At 30.4% G+C, this 21,258-nt stretch overlaps 1 protein-coding gene across 1 annotated transcript in view; it reads right to left on the reverse strand.

Annotated features, from left to right (window-relative positions):
* Window positions 1-873: 873 nt before the first annotated feature.
* Window positions 874-21,258, reverse strand: part of LOTGIDRAFT_203304 (hypothetical protein) — a 31,877-nt gene continuing 11,492 nt past the window's right edge. The window contains exons 3-7 of the mRNA XM_009068454.1: window positions 8,503-8,607; window positions 6,806-6,972; window positions 5,317-5,455; window positions 2,668-2,781; window positions 874-1,428 (exon numbers count right to left, since the gene is read on the reverse strand). Coding sequence (XP_009066702.1) covers window positions 2,678-2,781; window positions 5,317-5,455; window positions 6,806-6,972; window positions 8,503-8,557 — 465 coding nt within the window. The 5' untranslated portion in view covers window positions 8,558-8,607 and the 3' untranslated portion in view covers window positions 874-1,428; window positions 2,668-2,677. The remainder of the gene's footprint in view (window positions 1,429-2,667; window positions 2,782-5,316; window positions 5,456-6,805; window positions 6,973-8,502; window positions 8,608-21,258) is intronic.

Consider the following 21,258-nt stretch of genomic DNA (forward strand, 5'->3'; position numbering starts at 1 on the left):
GTGTATCACTCCTTGCTGTAACAATGTCATCTATATGAGAATTGATAAATAAAAACAATCATTAAGGAAAAACAAGAGTTAAGGATTCAGATAAAGGTATAAATTATAAGTAAATATACAACAGCAACAGTATTATGCAAATTAAATGTCAAAATATTGAATAAAGTTGAGATCTAATGCTTAATATATAATAACCTGCTATTACCATAGTGCGTTTCAGGGATCAATCATCATTTAAGTAATATTTTCAGATAAGTCAGCAGTATTGTTGAATTGTGACCTGATTTTGTTTGAAAGCTACGAATTTAAATCTTCAGTCAAATACAAAGTACAAAGTTAATAGGACAAACATTCATTCAGGAGATTTTCAATATGAGATAGACGAAATTAAAATTCCAATGGCAATCAAACAAGCATTAGCGATAAACACTTGTTTAAACAAACTATAATATTTAGCGAGTACATGGGAAACCTTTGTGCTGTATATTTAACTGTGCTAGGAAGGGAATAACAGATTTTATAATACACTATATTAAAGTTAGAAAGCAAATAAATAAAGTATAAAAACCTGAGTGGAAATGAAATTTTAAAAATATGTTCTAAAAACAATTCACCATGTCATATTGCAAACTCATGATCTATTTACACAATAAAATTAGTGTAGTTCTAGAATTTGTTTTCCCTTTGTAAATCAGTAAGCACTAATACAACAAAATGTATCTGATTCTATCAATAAATTTGAAGAAGAATATAAAAAATAAAATGAGAGTTATTTCCCTTTCATAGTGTTGCAGAATTTGACATATGAGAATAACTACTGTCCCTTTTTCTCCTTATTTCATACAATCATGTACAATTTGTGACCTTAAAAATCCTTAAAACGTAATTATCTAGAAATTTATCAATTGTCTTTAATGTTGAATTCTTGTGACCTACTATAAAAGTATTCTTTTTGTCTCACATTATAACATAACACAATATGAAATGTTGAATTTGTCAGGTAAGGAAATGCCAAGCCTGCCTCTTTATAGGTAATAGGAACCACTAATTTCCAAAATGATAACATTAAATGTACATTAAAGTACAATTCCATAATTTCTTGTCCAGGTAACTAATACCACAGAATTAGGCATTTCATTTCCTCTAGGAAGGTAAAATAAGAAATAGTATGTACATAGAGTTGAATGTATTATTTAAGTAACTGTTGCTGTATCTATTATAAAGATAATACTGCTCTTCTCTACATCCTATATCATTATATATATACATCTCTAATAACTCAAGTCATTTATTGCTAAAATATTTCTAAAATACCCTATTTATTAGATCCCACTATTCAAATCAGGAATCTCTAGAAGCCAAAGAAAATTGTATTCATTTCTAGGGCCTTGCTTACCTTAATATTGCATAAGAAGACTAAGGCTAAAACTGAAAGGGAGGAAAAGAAAAGATTAAGAAGATTAGAAGAATTCATTATTTCAGAAAACTTTTTCTGAAACTTTTTTAGATAAATATTTTATAACTTCATGATAATAATCTAGAATTATTCTTATAAAATTCCTTTAAAATCATGAGATATTTCTTAAATGTATGATAAATTTAATGCATTTTTACTTTTTACGTTTTATTTGTTTTATTCGAAAGAATATGTATATGTTATCTATGCTAATTTTCTATTCTCTAAAATTAGAATCTAATATTACCTTCTGAATATCTCTTATCTAAATAATCGATTATACTTTCTAAATTGGCTCTGGCTAAATTAACAACATTCATGCAATACAAGGATCACACAACTATAATACAATCTAAAACATCAATATTACAGGCAGCTACAATATTACTTTCTTTATACTGTGCTTTAAGCAGTGTTATTCAGGTACATCATCAAATAAAACAATTTGTATTGAGTAATTAAAGTAATGTCACTACGAAGGCATATTTAGCATTCAGTGAGTTTTGCTAGTGGGTGTTGTAACACAAAATCTAATTTACAGATACAGTTCTAATTCCCTTATACTGATAGCAAATCATAAGTTAATATTAAATATTGAACTCAAAAGTCAAAAAGCACACAAAGCATTTGGTACATGGTAAAAACAGTCAGAAGTGATGTTTTTTTTTTGTATTAGTCTGTCTTTCTTTACTACTCATTGTACATGTCAGGTCAATCTTACACTTTTATGAAAATGTAAATGGCGTAAAGACTGGCAATGATCTAAATATAAGTAGGTAGACTGTATTATCTGACAACTTTCTTATATTCCCTCTGGTGATTTCAACCTTTTAAATTTCCTACCACTTCTCAATACTTACACGTCTCCATTTCAAATCAAGACATTTTTCTTCCAATTTCCGAAATCCAGTCGTAAGTCCTAGAGCAATGTGTCCTGTTTCAGTGTCATCTGGTAATGTCACCACTATTATAACTTGTCAAAAGTACATTGTAATGGTATTAGACATAAAAGTCGGTCTATTTTCATTTTGAGCAAAATTCAGAAATCAAATGTAGTAGTTGTAATTTGATCTGATTGATAAATGCAGTAAATCAAGATTTCCATCAAAGTTGTGCGTAAAACTACCAAGACTATATTATTACAACACGTGACAACAAAGACAAGCAGGTTGCAGGTTTGAGGGTAAGGTGTTATACGTGATCTAACTTACATGAATGTTATTACTGCAGAACACACTTTTCACTAACATCGCTTACACCTTGAGCCAATTTAGAAGGCATTTCACTCACTTTAGATGTCAACTCACTTAAATTTGAGGGGAATTCTGGAAAACAGAAGGAAACAACAAACAATGCAGGGGAAAATCACAGCCATCATTAAGCGATTGAAAAAAAGCATTCCAAAGGTTAAAAGCATTCAAGGGGACAACACAGTTTGTTTGAGATTTTATATTAACTGATTTAACCACAAAGGATAGGATATTAAAGATTAATATTATATATTTTATTATATCTTTAAAAAATTTATTCATTTATCATGAACTTTAAATTGAGAACAGCATAAAACATGTAATTCTATTATAAATTATTACATAAATAAAATATTAGTTAGAAGTAATTTATTTCTAAAATTAGTTTTAAGTTCAAAGAACAGGTTCTACATCCTAGACAACTCACAACTATACACAAATAACAAGTTAATAAATTATAATATATTTACAAATATTAACAAGGTATATTAACAATATTAACAAATAACCTTCTTCTGTTTATGAATCATCTACCGGATTGAAAATGTTGTAAATCAACAAAAAGAAAATAAACTAAAGAAAAAACCTTTATAAAATAAAAAATAGCAACAAACAAAAAATAAATGTGTGTATCAAGAACTAATATAACTAACTTTTAACCTGATTGAAATTTTATTTCATTTTTTGTACTCTGAGTTACTTCATTCCTTCTAGATCTTTGCTTTTCTTGAAAAATGTTTAGCTATCTTTGATCCAATCAAATGATTAATATGAAGCAAAAGTAGAGCAAAAAGCAGAACAATCCAATGTTACAACTTCTCATGACCTGAATATTTTGCTCTATTTTGTCTAGAGTGAAGTAACCCACACACAATAACTATGTATTTTAATCAGATTAGCAACATTTGGTATCAGCCATTCACTATAGACTTATATACCCTAATATTTTACATTGAAAAATATTGTAAAAAATGTTCATAATATTTTGCAAAATATCCAGAAAAGCAAGAAGAAGAAATGAACTCAATGTTTAATATAGGTTACTACATTCTTACATATTCTTTTATTCAATTCTAGAATTAAATTCAAATTAATAATGCTTGAAAACTATTGAAAAGGATGCCTTAATCCTCTAATAAATTACTTTAATTATAAAGCCCCTTAAGTGACACTAATGTCATGTAGAAACCCAAATTAAACATATATCAACAAATCATAACACAAAATAAAATAAATAAATAACATAAAAAAGCAGTTATAGTTAATACAATATGATATTTTCTTCACTGCGTAGTGCCTACCCCTTTTAAAATATACGAAATAGAAAGAATCTTCATTGCTAGCAAAATATGTAACTTTTCTTTCTGAATGTCATTGATCTTAGAGCTCATTGCCTTCACAACTACTTTTGCTAAAAAAAATGACTTTCTGATACTCTAATTTTTCAGTGAAAATGACAATTTGGCATAAATATAACCTATCATGTAACTTTAGAAGAATAAATACAACATTGAATTGTAATGTCATTATATATTGGTAATGTCATTATAGATGTCTATATACAAAACAATGAATATTAGAATTATGATATCATTATTAAAAGCACTTTGAGAGATGAGCAAACAGTTAAATTGCACATAAATAATATTTGCAGAAAGGAGAACAAATAATGATTATTGGAATATATCAATAAATAATCTGATACTATTATGACTGAAATAATAATAATGGTTTCATATGGAAAATGAATATTGGCTGAAGTTTAAAAATGATTTTTAATGATAGAATTGGATTCTTGATTTACAATGTAACAAAATAATTAATCTGATAAGAAATGTTTAAAACCTTTTAGAAGTTTGAAAAGATTGTAAACTATTTGTCATTGTATACTATGTAATTAGACAGAAAGAGAAGATAAAAGTCAATAGAAGTGTACAGAAAAACTAGTAATCAATCTACCTAAACCATCTAAAACCACCTCTTATATCAATTATAGAAAAAGATTTTGACTACAACTTGAGGAATCAATTTAAATTATCTGAGTTAGCTGAAACCTTTAAATTACAGTAGGAAATTAAATAGAGTTAAATTGTAGGTTTGAAACGGAAATGAAGGAATAAAAAAAGATTCGATGAAACTGTGATGAAGGTGACCTTATTTCTAATTTCAAGATTAAATCTTGATGTGAGGTTCATAATTGAAGAATTTGAAGAAGAAATGAAATTACTAAGGATTCTGTCTTTGTGTGTAGTTAAGACTACTTATTATAGTAAAACTGTGAAATATAATGATTACTATGGCAACCAGATCTATGTCATGTAGATAACTAAATTATAAAAGTTCTCCTGCTGTCACATTTTCTTCCAATCTTGCCTGCTGATCAGAATATCTCAATAAATAGGGATATTTTTCAAATCACAGATCCAATCCTCCAATCACTGCTGATAACTCTCTAATCATGATACCATCTTATACTTGACTACACACAGAGTTATAATAAAATATCATCTCTAATTAGTAATATTATCTCTAATAACTTTATAACTAATAACTAAATCTTTCCCTTCAATCAAACAAAATTCATACAACAACATAGGGAAGAAAATTTACTTGCAAATTCATCTTCATCTTCTTCTTCTGCATTTTGTTCAGCTGCTAGTTCTGCTGGTGTTTTTTTCTTTCGACCAACTCGTCCAGGGTCAGCTAATGGTTCTGCTTCTTCTTCTTTGACTTTTTTCTTTAAACCATACTACAATAACAAATCAGCATTTCCAACTAAAGGTTACAAAGTCTTTTATAATGTTATAGTTTGATATGAATATTATGACATCCCTAGTCAGGATAAGCTTCAGTAACTGCCTTTAAACTGAATAGGAAATTTTCACAACTATATTCAAGCTTCAATTGCCAACTATGCTATGCTCAAATTAACATTTATTCTTTCATATATGCAATAATGAACCCACAAAGTCAAATACAAAATTGACATTTACTGAAAAACTAGGAAAAGGTGTCTGGCATTCAATGTCAAGCTTTCTTCTAAAAAAAAAAAAAGCTTGCTCAAAAAAACTTATTGATTTGCAAAATTTACTTTGTGGAAAGATGATGAAACCATCTGTTTATAAGCAAGAAAAGGATTATAATAATCAACTCTGTAGTGGAAACTTCAACAGTGAATCAAAGGAAATGTCCAAATTGTTACTATAAACTACATAAACTGTCAATTTGGTGGTTCAGAAAGCCAATTGTTCTATTTTACAGTCACAATGTCAACATAACTAACATGTTTTTTATCAAGAGCATAATAAATTCCAACATGTCTGGGTTCCATAGTCTATACTTAATTTTCAAAGAGCCTACATGTAGTTTTCTAATCATATAATATCAATGAAATACTCTGCAAGCCTTCCTGGTATATCACTCAATAATTTGGCACTGGAGTCAAGTATAATATCCTTAATGAGATGAAAACAGACATAGGTCTTCAAATTACACTGTATTTAATGTTAATTTTCATCATTGATAAAAAGAAATCAATATGTATGTGGAATATAAGCCAAGGTTAATATCCTGGTCTTTGTTCTAATAATTTCTATTGAAACTCTGTGTTGTTGAATAGGTAAGAATTTTATTAAGCTCCTGTTTGTAGAGCAAATACAATTATACAACCCATATTATACTATACTACATGGACTTTAAAGGTATTCAAAACAAGTTTCCTACTACTTTTCAAGTCTTTGCATGTACCAAAGGTTAACTTTAAGCCAAGCACAAGCAAAAGCTGGTTTTCCACAAACAATGTGGAATGTTGCATTGAATAGAATGTATATGGCTAGACAATCTAGAACTTAAAGCTCAAGTTTAAAATAAAGAAGAACTTCAGCAAACTCCCGGTTTGATATTTAATTTGGGAAAAGTTGTATATTACATCTTCTTGAAGTGCAATCTTGAAGACAACTACTACTTGTCAAAATTCAGTAGGGATTTAAGCTGAATAGACCGACAGGGGTGCAGACAATATACGTCCACATAGAGAGATGTGGGCGTTTAAAAATGAAACAAGGGTCTGCTTGTATGAGAAGTCATTAATTCAACTTACTTTATCTCTAATACTTTGTCTCATTTCTTCTCTTTCTTCTTCCATTTTCCTGTGTTTTTCTTTTCTTTTTTCTTCTGCCTCTAATCTTGCTGCTGTAATTTCTGGATCTTCACCTTCTTCTGCCCCTTCTGGTTTCTCCTCATCTCCTTCCTTATCACCTAATGCTCCTATAGTTAAATAACGTAAGGGCTATCAATATATTATAACGCAGGTAAATTCATTCATATTCTGATAGTTTTTAATTGTTGCATATAACATCAGCATTGTCCTTTCAGGATTATGTTAAGTTTTAGCATGTGTTTAAACCAAACAGTGCAGTAAGTAAGCAACTTAAACAGGGGCTAGTTGCCAGTGACTTGGTCATATTACAAGATTTATAACTGACCACATGCTAGCAGAATCTTTTGGTTGAAATGTTGAAAATTCATTCAAATTAAAATCCTGTCAGACATGTTCAAAGCATCGTAAAAATGATTTTAAATCTTATTGTTTAATCATTTGTTTTATTCAACAAGACATTAAAAGTTCATTAAAAGCATTTTATTGAAATCTTCAGATTCATCAGAGAATTTTTCAACCTCATTTTTTAAACAATTTCAAAATTGCAGTGAAATCTTTCAAGTATAAATTTCAAATGTTTAATGCTTGGTTATTAATTTTCAGTGAAATTATTGTTTAATACAGTGAAAATAGATGTGGAAATAATCTGTAAAGATAGTATGCTTAACAAATATGAAGCCTAGAGGGTGAGAAAATCAGATCTTGATAAAATATTCACACACAGATTTGAAATTGAATAAAATTGATATCTTCACTAATGATGCTTTAATTTTATGTAACTGGAGGCATATATTATTCCACTTCAACAACCGATATATTCCTGTAAACTTCAAATCCTTACAATAAAAATTTGAAGAGTTCTATATATTACTATGATAGTTTATTGGTACATTTTTTGAAACATTTGTAAACTGCCATGGTGCCATAATATCTGTTACTAGTTTCTGATAATTATCATATATTAATGTCACCCCAACATAGGTTATCGTAGTGTGCTTGGACATTTAAAAAGTAAAGGTGACCATTGTTCAAAAGAATGAGGTAGCAATGCTGAATATTCAATAGGGTCGCGACCTTGGTAATTTGCATAAAAGATAATTCATTTGAGATAAAACAGAAGACATAATACACTAAAGAAGTTGCACTTATCATTTTACTACAAACATTTTCCAGTTTACAAATGACACTTTACAGTTTAAAATAAACTTCTGATATTTATCAAAAAGGACGGTGGTTTATCATTAAAGATTTTTGGAAGATGCTAAATAAACTATTTGAAAGGACTTTAGTTAAGTTACATGTGAATATAAACATTTGATTTTAGCATTTCAATCATTATGTTGTTTGAATTATAAGTAATAGGTAATAAGATATTTTACATTTGTCTTTGAATCAGTAAATTAGACAAATCGATTGAGAATGGATTAATGACTCAAATTGACCTCCATAGTAGTCAGGTTCCAACATTTATTATCAATTTAAGGATAAATAACACTAATTACATTCTGGAAACTAAAATCAAAATCACTTATGAGCATTGTTATAGATCGTTGACAAACCAAACATCAGATTGTTATGTTGACTAGTGTTCCAGTTAGCTAAAATTGAGCTCTAACCATTAACGAAAAAAAGCATACCTTTAACTGATTTCAGTTGATCACCAACCATCTGTTTAGCTATAAAACTAGCCATTATAAAAGATGGTTATCTTCAACTTTATATTATAAAAACTTGATTTGAACCTGAAAAATAGAAAAAGTAACATTTTTAACAATCTTAAATCATGAAATTCTGGTCCTGCTTCAATTATGGCTGTCACACATTCTCATGTTGAAAGATATTTTCAAATTTGTGCATCTGAAAATAAATACCACTTTCCAAATTATATACTTGAATGGTGCATTTCTAACCAGATATCTCAAGATATTTTTCTGTGACAATGTTCATAAGTGCACTACAAGATTAATCACTGTTTTCTGCATATTTTTAACTAAAAAAATTAGCTCTTTCTTGTAATCTTCATATCTGTATGGCTTGGGTTGAGTTCAGAGACAAGTGTTTTTAAGAAACTGGAGAGTTAAAGATCTCATTTCCTACCACCTGCTCTTAGCTGTGACAATACAACTGTGTTCTCTAGCAAGTCAACAGTCATTGACAATACTCTCATTGGCAAGCTACCAGTTAATGATCCAAAAACATTTTAAAACAAGAATTTAGGTTCAGCTAAAAGAACTAATGACTGACACAATAATCAGGTTCAGTATTACATCTTTCAAAAGTAATACATTTCAGAAAACTGCAAACTCATCAAATTAGCATTGTTTCTTAATATATCATTTGAATACAAGAATAACTTTCTATATCACATTCCCATGGTTATATTTTTTTTTAAAAAGTAAAAAAATAGCTTAAATGTAAACACAATTAAAATATAGTTACTTTTATTTGAATATCAAGTCTCTTTACTGAACCCTTTTTCAATATATATCTTAAAACCTTTAAAATTTTGTAAAGAATATTTATCTCAGTTCAATTTCTTTAACCTAACTATGCTATTTCATATAAACATCTTGTCACATAAGTATTAAAAATCCTGCCTGTATGTACATATAACTGTTTACAAATAGAAATATGTGATGTCATGTGCTGTGTATTATATTTCATTATATTTACAGAAAACAAGTATTATAGTGTAAGGTCATGTCATTATATTTAAAGGGATGTGGTCTATGTATGTGAATTAGAGACACTTACAGCATTTATGAGTACAAAACTTTTTCCTTCAGATATCTTTGTTCCTGTAAACTGTAGCAAACCAGATTCTCATGTTTCTATCTCAAAAACTTTTCAAACCAAATAATATTAGCATCATTGACATCATAATCTGATCAAGTTTTTTTTTTAAATACAGGACCCAAATTGCTGAACCGTTACGGTTCGGGAACCAAGAACCTCTATTTTATCGTTCATAAATTTATCAACTTAACAAGTGAAAATGCAAAACAACAGCTTTATCTCGTATTGCAATAGGAGGCATACTGGTCTTTTCGGTCTATTGCATTATTTACTGGTCTAAAAAGTAGTCTTGTACATCATGAGTTGTCAATCATGTGCATCTTTGTGATCGAGGCTAAAGTCGTTCACGAACCAGTTAAACTCAGTGTAAATGCAACGTGTTTGGCAATAAAGCTGTATTTTACAATTCTCAGTGAAACGGTTACTGATGCAGTGAGATGTCAATCACTGATGTGGAAATCTTTACAATTAGTAATATCATTTTTATAGTTTTTTTAAAGCGTGTACCTGATGCATCTATTAAAATGAAATAGAAATATCTCAATAATAAATGGAAAGATATGCATTTTAAGTCCTATTCTTGATGAATCTTTTTATAGGCTTTCCCTGATGCATCTATTGTAATTATCTATCAGAATAATGAACAGATAGATATTTCCTTTTTTTAATTGTATACTTGATGCATCTATTACAATGAAATATCAGAATTCGAAATGGATAGATTGGATTTTTAACTACATGCATCTATTAATGAAATATCAGTATGTTATGGATAGATGAGCCTATTTTTATTTTATGAATCTGAAATACCAAAATACTATTAGAAATTGGTAAATCAACCTACATCTATGATGTTGTCTGTAATGTTGAAAAATCAAAATGCTTTAGACTTAATCTATAATGAAAATGCAATTTATTATGGTTCTAAATAGAATTGTTTGAAAACAAAGATCTAAAGCTATTACTCTAACCTCCAGACATTAAAGTATAGAGAATTCTGTCAGCAATTGACTTAAATCATCTGGAAACTAGGGTTAATTTGAGAAAAACATGCCTGAAAGATAAAAATAACCAAGTCCAAGATAAATTTATTTGACCATAAATTATAATGCACCTCAGAAAAAAAAGAAAGAAACAACCATTTTTTTTTTTATCTTTCCAGGATTATTGTACCCATTTACAGCTGGGTTAGAACAATGAGGAAAGATGACTTATTCAAGGTCTTTCAAACGTTGACTGCCTGCATATTAATATAAACTTACTTTTGACACCTTCCACAATTCTTTATCAATAAACAGAGACAACCATATTCCTGATACAGACACCAAATGAAATGATATTAACTGAAGCTAAACAAACTAATAACTGCATAATACCTGTACTTATTGGTTCCAATATCATCAATACTATGGTCCAACTAACCAAGCAGTGAGTCCTATTTATTATACATGAATACACCAGTCATAATTTATTCATGCTAACTATATTACAGGGAATTCCCCTAATGAGAGTACCATATTGATTGGAATTGAAACAGAAATTTCCAACTGGTGAAACCAATAGATAGTAGGTGACAAACTATACTACCTACATCTGTCTTCTTGAGTGAAAGAAAGAAATGTAATTTAGTAAGTATAATGGAGTTAATTAGTTTGTTAATGAATCTAATCAACAATATCGATTTATTCTACCCCTATATTGACATCTAACTAACTTATCTACTCTGTGATACCATCATGAGAAAGATAAAAAACTTTAAGTAAGATAACAATAGCCATGCTGGATGCAGGTAACTACAAGTTGTTGCTGAAATATTTATGTAACAGTACAAATAATAAAAAAACATGGATTCTGCTAGATATAAATTGGAAAACTCACATAATGGTTTGTAATTTTGGAGTAACTGGAAAGACTTTATGTAAAGTAATTTCTGGACACTCTCAAAACCAAAAAGACTTCCTGAAGTCATCACAAGTTTAATGGAACCTTGTACAGAGAAATAAACGGTGTCACAAACCATTCAATTAATCTTAATCCTTACATTCCAAAGACATAGCAACTTTTTGGGCTCTCCAAATTTCTGGATTTTTTTTCTGGTTTGTAGCTGTCTGGAAACTAAAGGATAAAACAGTTCTAGTCCAATATGTATCAGCAGTACTAGAAGAACTTATGATAAATGAACATCAGTTACTTTTGTACATATGTCCATGTCCATGTCCTTGCTTTTCACCAAAAGAAGTGTGTTCTCTTATTACCTAGCACCAAATCTTATCTAGATATAGAGCAAATCATAGACCATAAAGATATGATTCTCAACCAAATTTTTTTCAGCAAAACCTTTCCAGGAAAATTCCTTAAGGATCGGTGAGCACAGCTTATTGCAAGATAAAGATAATGAAAGACAGAAACATTTACTTTTCGTAAGCAACTGATGCCAGTGTTAAGAGAACTAAAAATGTATTTCAGGATTTTTTTCTGAAACAGATCATAACTTTACATATCATGAGCAATACAACAACAAGTTATATAATATAATCTCTAGAGCATCGAAAACACTGAAAATAATTATTTCTCAATACTAACAATATAACTCAGATGGTCAATGAATAGTTCCAAGTGGCAATCCATTGTGTACCAAAGTCAAGAGGAATCAATAGGAATTCCTTGTGGACTAGTAATTCTATGTAGACCTAACCACCAGTAATAGATCTATCCAATAATTAATCCAATTCAATCATTGATTTCTGTTCATGTTACATATTCAACCTTTCTGAAGGTTACAGCCAATATTTTTCTTAAATTGGATTATAATCAAAATCTATTTTTATATCCTAACCAAAAAAGTTACTCTTGTAGCAAATTTTACCCTTTCAGTGATGCAGGTCAAAGAGGCTGACATGAAAAATAAGTTACATGATTGTAGTTCTTCTGAGGCTAGTGTGTTCTAAACTGTACTTTTTAAAGGCCCTATATCCATAGGCTGTTCCCTTGTGGAGTGTTCCCTTTCAACCTGACCCAATACCGACTCTCTATCCATCAGCAGACAAAAATACTCTACATACGACCGTTGATGAGAAGCAAATAAACACAAGACACAAGTATTAATGCCAACAGTTGTTTTATTAATAGCTTATTGATGAACCCAACTACTGAAAATCAGAAGGATAAAGAGGATGCCGCTATTGCATTTATTAACAGAGATGGTGAATTTCACACAAGTTCCCAGACCTTGAAACAGTCTGGTGATGATCTATTCAATTATGTATTTGCAATTGTGTATTCCCTCTTGTGCAGCAGCAAAAGAAGGGACAAATTCATTGTTTATGTTCCCAGTCACAAGACCACATGTTCCGTGCATGAGGCCTGAGTTCCCTGAGCATAACCTATGGAAACAGCCACTTAGTAAAACAAAGGTTTATTGTCCTTGTGGCATGTCACAAGGGAACACACTAGAAGTAAACACGCCACAAGGGAACAACCTATCGATACATAATGCCACTTTCCTGGGTAAATTTCCCTCATTGCATAGTGTTGCCCATCTCCTTAAGATCAACCAGAGGCACTAAAGAATGTAAAAATCCATCTCTCTTCCTGTCATGAGAATTTTATCTTCCTAGTCTATCAAAAGGAAGGAGACTTTATGTCTTACTCTTCAGACACACAAAGATGCTTTACTACCCACTTTACAACACAAATTCATATTTTACAATATTTCTTCCAATTTGGGTTTGTATTTAGTGATTAGGTTGGATATATTTCTTTTATTCTTGTACTTCAGCCGCTATATAATTAATATCTACTGTGTCTGATCAATTGAATAAAACTCTGGTAAAATGTGTTAGTCATAAACAAGACACTCTGTGAATAATAGCCTGGTTCTTATCAGTCTTCAAGTTGTGAAGAAATCCTACAATACTATTAATTTATTTCTTATCATGGTCTTCAAACAGCCTTTTATTTCTTCTACAAAATTACTGTCTACAAAGTTTCCTATTCTTATCACACAACTACCACTGGTGACACAAAAACATTGTGTAAGAATCTTCATTCCTCAGAGACCTGTCTTGATTACGCCATTATACCACACAAACGCTATACACATTAAAAAAATCCTAATTCTACTGAGCTTTTCAGTCATTAGAAACGCTAAGAGTTTTTCATTGACCATAAAAAATATTTGACATTGTAAGAAATGTCAGTATGGTGCATTTAACTCAATGATTATATCATATAAAAAGTGTTTAAGCAAGTTAATTACTTTCTTCTTGGCTCCGGAAATCTGCCTTGTAAAAAACACTCTTCTATAATAGAGGTACTTACAGTTGGTTATAAAACTGATCTACTGAATAGAGGTTCAAATAAATATCTAAATCATGCAATTAAAGAGGAAACAACTACATTTACTTAAAGTTCAAATTTTATTTTTTCAAAAACCTGCAATCAAAAGATGTTTTAAATATGATTATTATAAATATTTTTTTCTTCACCTAACATGGAATTTTCCATTTCATATCATTAACAAATGTATTCATTCTCAAAGAAAGAGCAGTAGAATTGTGATCCACTGTATGTTTCTTTTATCAATTTAGCTAATGCTTGTGAAATACACCTTCTCCAGCAGATTAAATAGCAGAATTTTTTAATCTATTAAATATTACATTTGATACAAGATCTTAAAATATAAAAATAGCACTTACACATAAAAGTCCTCGGAAACTATCTGTGGTGCCATATAAAAGTATCAGCAGTAGTATAGGCTCATGATATTAAGTTATCAACCTAACTTCCTACATAGGGAACTTGGTAATTAAAAATATTCATACAAAATTTACAGGGTTTAACCTGTTCAATAAAGAATAAGTGCCAGTGAAATGAGAATAATAAGTATGGAAAGATAAAGCATCTTACCTGAGGAAAAAATCAAATGACAAGAACCAAAATCATAAGCATGTCAACAATCAGAATACAAACTTAAAACAAATAAATCCTTTAGCACCAAGTCAAAACAACCATTTACAAACTAATGTCAATAAAGATATGTCATAATCATCAGGATTAGAAACTTGACTGAAGTATTTGAAATGCCAATTAATGTTAAGCTCCACTACAGATTAACTAATCAGATTAAAGTTTAACATTTAAACATTATTCTTAATGAGTTTAATATCTGTCAATATGCAATTTAAATATTATCTCTAATTAAAAATCAAAGTGCACTATAAGATGTGTGATATAATAATTAAGCTTATAGCTAGTGTACCCTTTTTAATTTTCCAAAGACAGAGTTTATAAGCTTGACCATTTCAAGAACTAGGATATAATCTAGGATATAATCCAGGATAAGGTATATTATCTTTTATGTTCTTTCTATAATAATCTTGCTATATGCATTATTGAAAACCATCGACCTGGTATGAGTCTTTCAAAGTTAGAATTTTCAGTCAGCCCACATGCATGTTACGTAATTTCAACTGAATAATGAATTGTGAAAATTCCAAAATTCCTCTGAGAATGGGAAGAATTTCTTTTCCTTCATTTCAAAGTTAAATAGTTCTTTAAACTTTGCTAATCAAAGTAGACAAGTACTTCTGAATAGCAACAATTCACACAATTTATATTTATTTTCTTTATATGTAACATTATTGTTAAATTGGATAAATTTGTCTGAATATTAGCAACCTGACTTTGACTTTGAGTTTGATATCAGCAATCTGTATATTATGTATTTATCATCTGGTTAAAAACAAAAAAAAAAAAGACATCTTATAACACATATATAATTTTATAATAAATATTCATTGCTTGAATTTAAATAGGTTTCATGTTTTTTTGGTCAGTAAATGTGTGTAAATTGACCTTTCATCTGTCCAGTTGTAAAGAGTAAACAATGAAACAGCCCTGTAATTTAGTTAGATTGGGACAATTTTGCATGAGAAAATTAGTCTGTAGTCATTCATTTATTGTTGCATTTTTTCATGATAGGACTTATCCTTTGGTGAAAATGAACAATTGTGCCAATAATGTCACAAAATGTTCATGGTAGATACTTTTTACAAGCCAAACATTAAACATGTTTTGATGAACAGGGCAGTAATTCATATGAAATATATTTCATTTTTGCTTTCATTGGGGCTCAACTTTGGGTGATAATAAAAAGTTGCACTAAGAACTAAATACCAGGTATTTCACCAGGTATGATATATGTAGTTCTTGGTGTAGAACAGATTGTTTTATACAATCAATACTATTAGTATTGATACAATAACTATATTGTCTCTATATGGTTTCTAGAGCTATAATAAATCATATTGATTACTATTATTATAAACTATAACATGGATAGTTACCATTGAGTAGTTATTATATCTTATTCATACCAATATACCAGCACTTGCCTTATGTTACACAACTCTAGAAGACCTCTTCTATAGTAATTATATCATCAACTCTCAACTCCTCAGAGATAAATCACATAAAAACTCTATTATATGAGCACGATAGATGCTGATTTTGACAGGTTTTTAATAAGGTCAAGGTCAATAACTCTACAAGGTCAAGGTCAATAACTCTAAAACCGTTCATCAAACCATCACCAACTTTGAGTTCAACTGTTATTACATCAACCTGCATAAGCATACCCAGATATCCCATAATAGTATACATCTTTAGCACCTATTATGCTTTAATGCTTTTTTCACAAAGTCTTGGGCAATAACTCTGGAATAACACATGCCAACAACTTAAACTTGGAACTGAAATGTCATTCAGCCATATTAGTATGCAAAGTTGAATACAAATTCTATACTTAAAAAACTTTAAACTACAAACTTAAACTTACCAACAGTACTAATATAAGTCAAGTAATCTAATTTCGTGCTAACCTATTTTTCGTGCATTTCCGGAAATGATTAATAATTTACATGTCCGACTCCGCATTTGCTTGTTTTGATAAACATGTGTTATCTCTACAATATCAGCTAGTAGAATGAATCCAGTAGTTTCAAGCAAGGTAAAATGTATTAATGTATACTTTGACAAATACAAAATGGCGGATTTCAGTTATTACCAAACATCAACATTTTTTATCGGCCAAATTTCTTTATAATCCCAAGTCGTAATCGGAATTCCAAGTGTCGTCCACTAGAATGTAGTCCAACGAATGAAGTCACGTGATCAACTAGCGGATTCCGTGTCAGCAGAAAAATTCTATGGAACACAAAGTGGGCTATATTCTTATGTTGTTTCAGTGACTTTTAGCAATAAATCACGCTACGTATCTTATTTTGTCAGTCACTATTGTTTTTAAAATCGTGGTTCTTTGAAGGAATTGTCACTAGTTATAATGAATTGATATTAAAGATAAATACTAAGAGAAGTTAATTATACCACCCGGTATCCATACAAAATGTTTTTCTGGACTTATTTATAGTTCAGACATTGTGACGCATTCTGCCGCCGTTGCCGAGTTGGTTGCTCATGAAATATGGGTCAAAGTGAAGGATTCATAAAGAAAATCGAAATAAACCAATTTTAATTATTTTGTAGAATATCTGAGGAAACATTTAAGACATAAAAAAAAAAATTTGTTTTTTTAACTTTGACAAAATTTGGTGTTGAATCCTTATATCCACGAAAATAGGTTACACCACTGTACATTTTCATTTTCTTTACTCTACAGAAATCAAGGTTTCTGTCATTCATTAAATACCAGTATTCAAACATCAAGGACCCAAAACCATCCCCTTCCATCTCTGCGCCCCTAGGGTTTTTATCATTTTTTGCATTGAAAAATACAGAAGAATACCATCTAGCTAATCAAAATCACCAGACAGTTCCTCTTGCATTCCTAAATGAAGTACTGGTACATTTTGTTAAAAAAAAACTCCCTTCCCGAAATAAAAGATAAAAGACTTTGTTAGAGTAAAACATGCTTGATGGATTAAAAGTTGAGCAATCAATCATGAAAGAGATTGACTGTAGGTTAAGCATCAGCAATGTTTGATTCATAAAGAAAACAAATATATGTTACACTTAGCAACACGAATGGCTGACATACAGGAACCAATATTGAAACATAATAACCTAATTTCAACCAAGAATTTGTTGGATAGTGGAGGATGAAATTACAGATTTTTTTAAAACTCTAATGGATAATTTATCATTCACTTACAGCTCTTTGATTCCAAAATATCTGAAGAACATACTGCTAATGGACTGTTAATGTCTTGTCTAAAATCAATTTAATATCACCGAGAATTAAAATCTCACGAGTTTTACATCAAACCTGATAATGCGTCATATTATCTACCCCTGAATGACTATTCTAACTCACAGAGCACATTAGGCTCTATTAACGAACGCTGAATTGATGAGACAGGTTTTAATCAGTATTGAATAAGATTTTATATACCTATAGAGAGTAACTGTCAGCCCAGATATTGGCTCTATATTGCTTCCATTCAATTAAATCTTCAAGACATATTCAGACTGAAGGCCTCAATAGATACTTAGTCATTGGAAACAATCTATAACTTTGGAATACTTGTGACATTCTATAGCCTTCAAAATTATATTTTCATGGGGAAGAATGGTGGACATAATGCATTCAAACAACATCGCCAATTTTTTCTAAATTTAGCAGTATTCTTTTTAAGGTTACAAAATTAATGAAGAGAAACCTGTTGAAGCAGAATGAAAAAGCTTGCACCAAATTGAAAAAAGATAATATAACTAGAGCCACTCGTGGCACAGAGTGGGACTTTGCAAATGTAGCAATTTGCTAAAGACCCCAAAAAAATCAACCATCGACGATAATTAGGTCAAGCGCAAGAACAAGTCTAAAGTTGATAGTTTTTTATTTTTTAGAAGATTCTAATACCGGAAGTAGACGTCAGACCTCACAAATGAAAGTATCAGCAGATAGCCAAGGTCAATGACCTTTGATCTTGTAAAGGAGAAGGTCTAAAAAGGTCAAGATCAAGAGATATACGTCATCAAAATTTCTAATTGCATACGACTATAAAACCGGAAGTTGACATAGGACAGCAAATATAAAAGTATAAATAGATAGCCAATGCCAATGTCGTTTGATCCTAGAAAAGTCAAGGTCAACAAAGGTCAAGGTCAAGGTCAAAAATTGAAAATTTAGAATTTCCAAAACCTGTTCCTTTTTTTGAACTATGAAGCGGAAACAACCGAACTTCTAAGACAAAGTGACTCAAAACATGAGATAATTGTATGCAAAGTTCCATTTTGAACAAAAGTATACTTTACGAGTTATGTTCCTGGCCAAAAAATGTCAATAATGAGTAATATAACCCAGATGTGCCACGCCCACCTTAATTTTTTTTGCATAGGGTAATAGATATTCCAAATGTTATGTTGTGTTTTAAATTTCAAGCTTCTACATTATTCAGGTCCAAAGATATAGGTCAACAAATGTCAATAAAGGTCAAAATCGAAAAATAAAAATATCCAAATGTTAAAACCCGTTCCTTTTTTGGAACTATAAAGCTGAAACAACTGAGCTGTTAACACAAACTGGCCAAAAGGATGAGGTAATTGTGTGCAAAGTCCCTTTTTGAACAAACGTATCCTATGCGAGTTATGCCCCAGCCGCAAAATGTAAACAATTAGTAATTCAACCCGGATGTGCCACGCCCACCTTAACTTTTTTGTCATAGGTGAATTCATATTCAAAGATTCAAGTTGTATTCCAAATATCAAGGTTCTACATAGAATAGGTCATAAGATATACATACACCAAGATCAAAAAGGCACAAATATGGTAAAACTAAAATCAAATTTGAAAAAATCACGAATTTCAATTTTGCTTTAAAATAACGATTGTTATATATCTATGTAAAGTGCATGAGAAGCACATTAGGAAACCGAAAAAATTAACCCTGTAGGTTAATTAGGTCACGTGCTAGAGCAGTCCAAAGTTGCGAATTTGGCTTTTTACGGATAGCTATAAAACCGGAAGTACATGTCGGAGGTCAAAGGTCAAAGTATCAAATGATAGCCAAGGTCAATGACCTTTGACCCTATGAAGGTCAAGGTCATCAAAGGTCAAGGTCACATGGTGTGATCTTTTAAAGCTTTACAAAATTTCAATCGGAACTTGCAAAAAAGCAAAAGCGAAATTCAAAATTCGGCTCCCAATGTTTTTTGCGCAATCGATTGCAAACTACATTCACATCAAATTTGAGCATATCAACTTCTACCCTGAGGCCCCATTTTGAGTTTTACAAAAGTGTGTTTTTTCAATATGGCGGCCAAAGTATCGCTTCCGGTCTGGATTTTATTTTAAAATCGGCCATAAAATTTTATTTGCCAAAGATCAGCCAAATTTTGTTGACCTACATAAATTACACCGGAAGTTATTTAACCGGAAGTAGATTTGAAGTTCAGTCGCTTTCCTGTTTAAAATCAGAAATGACGTACAAAATTTGACTGTATCATATTATTAACATTAGTGAAGTCTCTTTGCATTTAAAATTTCAGATCAATCGATGCAAAAGCAAAAAAGTTGCAAAAAAATCGAAAAATTTGATCAAAAAAAGTGAGCGACGAATTTTCGAATTTCGTAATTTTTCAAGTGCTATCAGGTCAGAAATTACAGGTAGATTGTGAAAATGAAAACCCGAAGAAAATCGATGCAAAAATACGCCTTCTAGAGCCGATTTTCGACTTTTTGCACATGTTGAACTGTGGCAATTCCAGTTTTGCAAAAATGTTCCAATATGTATTTAAGGAACACGTTGCCACTACAGAAGGTCTAGAGAAGTTGAATGGTTGCTGCAACTACTGCAGTTTAAGCTCAGGAAGGTGTGTAAAGTTCCACAACTAGAACTGTTCTAATAACAGTACTGATGCAGGGCGGGTTACGACATTCAGGTACATACGAAGATGGTCTATTGCAATTACTTTATGTAAATACCTTTCTGCATCTCTAAATATAAATATCCAAAAGTGCCTGGAGTTTAAAGTATATTTACTAGGAATAAAAGAATATTTGTCAATTAATAAAGAATAAGTTTGATGAAATCCGGATAAGAAATAAGAAAGTTGGTAATATGCATGCGCTCAACAAAAATTCGATAATTCCATCAAATTTAGAATTTGATTATAAACATACATACCAAGTTTGATGAAAATCGGATAATAAATAAGAAAGTTTGCAATGCGCATGCGCACTACGCAAATTCGATAATTCCATCAAATTTAGAATTTGTTTATACACATAAATACCAAGTTTGATGAAAATCGGATAATAAATAAGACAGTTGGCAATGCGCATGCGCACTTCGCAAATTCGATAATTCCATCAAATTTAGAATTTGTTTATACACATACATACCAAGTTTGGTGAAAATCGGATAAGATATAAGAAAGTTGGTAATGCGCATGCGCACTACTCAAATTCGATAATTCCATCAAATTTAGAATTTGATTATACACATACATACCAAGTTTGATGAAAATCGGATAGTAAATAAGAAAGTTGGCAATGCGCATGCGCACTACGCAAATTCGATATTTCTATCAAATTTAGAATTTGTTTATACACATACATACCAAGTTGATAAAATCGA

This window comes from Lottia gigantea, assembly GCF_000327385.1.
Source record: "Lottia gigantea unplaced genomic scaffold LOTGIsca_9, whole genome shotgun sequence".
NCBI lineage: Eukaryota > Metazoa > Mollusca > Gastropoda > Lottiidae > Lottia > Lottia gigantea.